The sequence below is a fragment of the Branchiostoma lanceolatum genome, chromosome 2 (assembly GCF_035083965.1).
Source record: "Branchiostoma lanceolatum isolate klBraLanc5 chromosome 2, klBraLanc5.hap2, whole genome shotgun sequence".
In the NCBI taxonomy this organism is placed as follows: domain Eukaryota; kingdom Metazoa; phylum Chordata; class Leptocardii; order Amphioxiformes; family Branchiostomatidae; genus Branchiostoma; species Branchiostoma lanceolatum.
The window spans coordinates 40039028-40045078 of NC_089723.1; the positions used below are offsets into that span (position 1 = coordinate 40039028).

Sequence of the window (6051 nt, forward strand, 5' to 3'; positions counted from 1 at the left end):
ATGATCACTGCTGCATGCATAACAAGCTCTTTATTCAGAAAACGTTGGTGAGATCTTTCAGTATGATAGAACGGGAGTGTAGGTCCTGACAATAGGGCACACGTGGCATTTGCTGGTCTCGTAAGACTATGATCCTACACAATTTGCTTATTGTTTAGAAGTCTGAGTTCTGGGGCAAGTCCCAGTTTCTGAAAACACAGATTGGAGTTGAAAACTCCGGCAGCTAATCAGTTTGGAAAAAAAGTCGTATTTGGTACGTATAGAGTTTTTTTTCTCCTCCACTCGCAGCCTGCACAAGCGGATGATAGCTCGTATTGATCCTGAAGAAGGCGACAGTGGTCGTCGAAAATTCGATCCGTGAATACCTTAGTGTTGGAAGAAAGTTTAGCATTGTATTATGATTACTACCAACACAGATGAGCTTTCATTATAAGCGGATGATAGATTAAGCGCCGGGTTACAGTTTAGACTTCCGTTGGGTTTCAGCCCATCTAACTCTGAACTGATCCCTGGGAAGATCGTAGTCCCATTGCCCTTTGACGATCATCTTTGCTGCCATTCGTCCGATCTCGTCACATGACTTTGCGGCCCATCCGTTGCCACCCAGAGCCACGCCCAGAGACGGGGTTACCATGTCAACGTACAGTTGTTGGGTCGGCGTCTTCACTGTTACGCATGCGTCGCCGTGAACAGAGATCGGCTTAACTCCTGATGATTTAAATTTAAAAAAAGGAAGAAAATATTTTAGCTTCAAAATGACGAAATAACCTTCAAATGGTAAACAAATCAGCCCGTCTTTTTTCTTTGCTATAAGCCTGTTTATGCTTTCAACTGCGCATGAACTGCGAGATGCATTGTGGGAAATTTGTCAAATGTCGAGGCCCACCACCTGTAAGCAGTTCACGTCTAGAATAAACATTCTACATGTCCAGACGTGTTTTATTTGTGTCCCGGGGGCCTTCAACTTCGACATGTCCCCCACAGTGCATTTCTCTGTTCATGAGCAGTTGGGATCATGAACTTCCTTATGGAGAAAAGTTTGTCGCCCCTAGAGCGGTACCATCCCGGACCTCCCCCTCCCCGTGCAGCAGCGCCTCCCAGCGGAAACCGTACCAAGCACACGTACCTGTGACCAGCTCCAGTAGCGCGGCCGCCATGACGCTGACCGCCTCCGGGTCCCCCCCTGAGCGGTACCAGTTCCGGACCTGCTCCTCCCCGTGCAGCAGCGCCTCCCAGCGGAAACCGTACTAAGCACACGTACCTGTGACTAGCTCCAGGAGCGCGGCCGCCATGACGCTGACCGCCTCCGGGTCCCCCCTAGAGCGGTACCAGTCCCGGACCTCCCCCTCCGTGTGCAGCAGCTTCTCCCGATGACCGTGGCCGACCTTCATGTAGAACTTTCCTGGAGGGTCGAGCATAAACACAGATCTGGTCCGGATGCAAAAGTCTAATTTTGTGAGATTAGATTCATTCATCAAGGAACGTCTTGGACACATGTTGTCTAAACCTTTATTCTAAGACATTGAAGGTGTTCTATTCCGATCCCCCATCCTTCAAATGTTAATCTCTATGATATGAAGTTCTGAAGGTGAAGGAACTGTTTTTCCTCACCGTCCGGGTAGCGAATCGGCGGCAGAATGTAGGACTGATTTACTCACCGTCCGGGTAGCGAATCGGCGGCAGGATGTAGGGCTGATTTACTCACCGTCCGGGTAGCGAATCGGCGGCAGAATGCAGGACTGATTTACTCACCGTCCGGGTAGCAAATCGGCGGCAGAATGTAGGACTGATTTACTCACCGTCCGGGTAGCGAATCGGCGGCAGAATGTAGGACTGATTTACTCACCGTCCGGGTGGCGAATCGGCGGCAGAATGTAGGACTGATTTACTCACCGTCCGGGTAGCGAATCGGCGGCAGAATGTAGGACTGCTTTACTCACCGTCCGGGTAGCGAATCGGCGGCAGAATGTAGGACTGATTTACTCACCGTCCGGGTAGCGAATCGGCGGCAGAATGTAGGACTGATTTTCTCACCGTCCGGGTAGCGAATCGGCGGCAGAATGTAGGACTGATTTACTCACCGTCCGGGTAGCGAATCGGCGGCAGAATGTAGGACTGATTTACTCACCGTCCGGGTAGCAAATCGGCGGCAGAATGTAGGGCTGATTTTCTCACCGTCCGGGTAGCGAATCGGCGGCAGAATGTAGGACTGATTTACTCACCGTCCGGGTAGCGAATCGGCGGCAGAATGCAGGACTGATTTACTCACCGTCCGGGTAGCGAATCGGCGGCAGAATGTAGGACTGATTTACTCACCGTCCGGGTAGCGAATCGGCGGCAGAATGTAGGACTGATTTACTCACCGTCCGGGTAGCAAATCGGCGGCAGAATGTAGGACTGATTTACTCACCGTCCGGGTAGCGAATCGGCGGCAGAATGTAGGACTGATTTACTCACCGTCCGGGTAGCGAATCGGCGGCAGAAAGTAGAACGACCTCCCTAGGTCTGTGGGGTGCCTGAAGTACATACTGGGCATGCGCTGTAGACGGTCGGCGTCACTGTCGCTAATCTCCACCTTAAAACCAGAAATAAGACTAGATTAAAGGAAATTGTAGGACTGTGTTTTCTCACCGTCCGGGTAGCGAATCGGCGGCAGTATGTAGAACCATCTCCCAAGGTCTGTGTGGTGTCTGTACTGTATACCATACTTGGCATGCGCCGTAGACGCTCTGCGTCACTCTCACTAATCTCCACCTTAAAGACAAGAGAGCAAATATACATTCTAGGCAAATAGCATGTCCGCAAGAACGGGGCAGTCGGAAAACGTTACTCCCTTTCCTCCAAACATCTGCTTGGTTATTAAGCTCTTCGTCACATGGATGAAATATCAGAGCTCGGGTATGTTGTAAGGGATTGCATTCGTCATTCCGGATTATGATGTAAAGCTGGCGGTCCCGTACGCGTGTATGAGGGAGCCTCAGGTGTCCAACCTCTGCATGTTAAGTTCACTTATCGAGGAGTGAGTAGGGGAGACCCGGTGGGCTTGGCTATAAAAGCAGAGCTATAACAAAGCTATTGTACGATCAGCTATCAAACAAAGTTACGCTTCTTCTGAAGCATTGCGCTCCGTCTCAAGCAGTACGCTCCATCTCAAACATTACGCTTCGTTTCAAGCACAAAAATAAGAAGGATGCCGTACCAGCGAGACGGTCTGCCCGGTGAGCCTGACGTCCGGGCGGAGCGCTGCCGGCAGCAGGCGGCGGAACGACGTGAAGGCGCCCGTGGCCAGCAGGACCCGTCTGGCGTGTATGACGCCCCCCGTCTCGGTCCGCACGGCCAGGTTGGCGCCTGCACTTCTAGCCCAACTCGCAGGCGGCTCTACTGAGGCAACCACGTCATCAACAACGTCACAGCCCTGAAATGGACACAATTTATCATAAACTACTTGTGAAACAGTTTTGGAGACATATTCCCCTTCACTTATGGGTGTATTTCACAACTTAAAACATTTGCGTTGAGCATGTATATCTTGTAGATCACCATATACGATTTATTGCGTGTGATATATCATAATATGAGGGGGAAAAGGCTATTAGAGCGGATATTATAAGAACGGGCCCTTACCTGCAGGTGTGCGGCGGTCTGCAGTGCCGCCACAAGTCGCCTGGGGGAGACGTGTCCGCAGTTCCGGGAATCTAACAGCCCCACCATCCCCGCCCCGATGTCCAGGAACGGGAACCTCTCCCGGGTCTGGGCGCGGGAAAACGTCTGGGTGGTGACGTCATGACGTCGCGCGTTTTCCTGCACGCTTCTGACGTAGTCGCCGTCAGGCGAACCGATAACGAGGTACCCGACGTCATGGAAGAAGTTTATCCCTGAAAAACCGACAGCAAAACTTACATGCTAATTGACCACATCAATATGATGCAACCATGATCATTCCACCAAAAATAGTTTTGTCTGTGTGTGAGCTCTTCCTGGCTCTAAACTAAATCATCATTGGACCAAAACCGAAGCATACTTCCAATTCTACAAGTACCCTATCACACCACATGCTCCCACAATGCAATATTCACATAATGCGGACGCAACAATGACAAACAAACAAACACACCAATGTTGGCTACACGGAGGTAACAAGAATGATAAGGGTACACATGTTGTTAACACCTCACTGAATGTGCTATTGTTGAACCTCCCGACTACATGGTGATTTGCTGTTGTGACGTATTTCTTACCGGTTTTTCTCTCCAACTCACGATATCTGCGGATGGATCTCTGCGCAAGTAGTGCCCAGGTCGGGTCAGGGTCAAGGACACGAGTGATGCGGCCTTCGTCGTAATGCGCGCCGAAAATAGTGCGGTTCATTCGATCCTGGGTGGAATCAGGATAGAAATCAGGAGAAACGTTAACACAAGAGGAGGCCACAAACCCATAATGGGTCTAACCTTGCCGCTACCACAAAAATACATAACTTATTGTTTACTCTTCACGTAGAGCAAAAGGCCAACATCGGTGGCACAGATCACCTTGTGTACCGAAACATCGTACCTGAATACTGACAAACGCACAGAAAAAAAGTCCTGTGGATAATATGAAATTTAAATGTAATGCAGAATCTAGGGGGATTTATAACACAAATTGCACAGAACTTAAGAAGCTCAGAAAAGAAAATGGTCGAAAGGGGGAATTTGAAATGCATTTCTGATTTCACTCCATCCATGTTAACTGTTCTAGTACAGAGACTGCGAAGATTTGTACCTGGTCTTGAAGTTGGACTTACAGCTGCTGTACGTGTAACACTCACTTACCTTGAACTTTGAACTCTATTGACAAATCAGCTTGGCAGTCTCGCAGAGAGACTGAATTGCGCAGACTCACAGTTCACCTTTTCTAAAACTTCATCATTGTTAAAATAACGGTACAAATTTACACAAGACAGTTAAAAATGAACATGACAACATATAGTCTCAACTCGGCACCTCAGTACCTTCGGCTCCCCGGGCCCGACCAGACACACCCGGGCCCCGGGGGTCTCGGGGGCGTGCCGGGCGGGTTAGAGTTAGAGCCAGGGTTAGGGTTGGGGTAAGGGTTAGAGTTTAGGGTTGGGGTTAGGGTTAGGGTTGGGTTAGCCCTCGGGTCCCGGTGTGAACGGTGACTTACCTGCGGCTCCCCGGGGCCGACCGGACACACCCGTGTGCCGGGGGTCTCGGAGGCGTGCCGGGCGGGTTAGGGTTAGGGTTGGGGTAAGGGTTAGAGTTAGGGTTGGGTCCTGGTGTGAACGGTGACTTACCTGTGGCTCCCCGGGCCCGACCAGACACACCCGGGCCCCGGGGGTCTCGGAGGCGTGCCGGGCGGCCGCCGAGCCAATCATGCCCGCCCCGACCACGCACACGTCGTACACCCGGCCTCCTGCAGCAGGCATTGTAACGGAGCCGCATACACAGACAGGCCGTACACTCCTGCACAGACAGGCCGTACACTCCTGCACTTCCGCCTGCTTCGTACGGACATTGACATATGATACGTCTAACCTGTGACCGGTATAAAGGTTATGCCATAGCCGCCCAGCGATAAGGAATAAAACTGCAGGTTTAGAATGCATGGCGCGGATGTTGTATCATAAGATTGTATTGAAACATTAGACAGTAGTATGGAATTTGTTTAAAGGTTACAGAGATTGTTTTAGATAAAGGGCACCCTTTTACGTGAATGATCGATGAAAAGTCCTTTCACTGCCACTTATTGAGTACTGCAGCACCGCCTGGCGACTATCATAATATTTGCACACAAAGACGTTACCTATGGGGTCGATGACCTACAGATACTACTGCTGACCTGCTAGCAAACCTGAAGTCCAGCCAACAGAACCAGTGGGGAGGCCGAAGCGCAGATAGCGAGACCGCAAACTCTTCCCGCAGTGACCGAAAATCCAGTGCACAGCAGAATAAAACTCGCTGGCTTCACATTCGGTAGTAACTAGACTCTACCAGCCTCCGCGGGTCGCTGGGAAAATAGTAGAAATTGGCCAAATAGAGTCAACTGTATGAA

The 6051-nt window shown here is 50.6% G+C and overlaps 1 protein-coding gene across 1 annotated transcript; it reads right to left on the bottom strand.

Moving 5' to 3' along the window:
- Nucleotides 1-437: 437 nt before the first annotated feature.
- LOC136427085 (monomeric sarcosine oxidase-like) lies at nt 438-5521 on the bottom strand. The gene is made up of 8 exons (XM_066415803.1): nt 5294-5521; nt 4239-4374; nt 3625-3875; nt 3200-3415; nt 2458-2575; nt 1254-1402; nt 1127-1211; nt 438-708 (listed from the first exon to the last, which is right to left on the bottom strand). The coding sequence occupies exons 1-8, from the start codon at nt 5423-5425 to the stop codon at nt 458-460; spliced, it is 1338 nt and encodes a 445-aa protein (XP_066271900.1). The 5' UTR covers nt 5426-5521; the 3' UTR covers nt 438-457.
- Between the last annotated feature and the right edge of the window lie 530 nt (nt 5522-6051).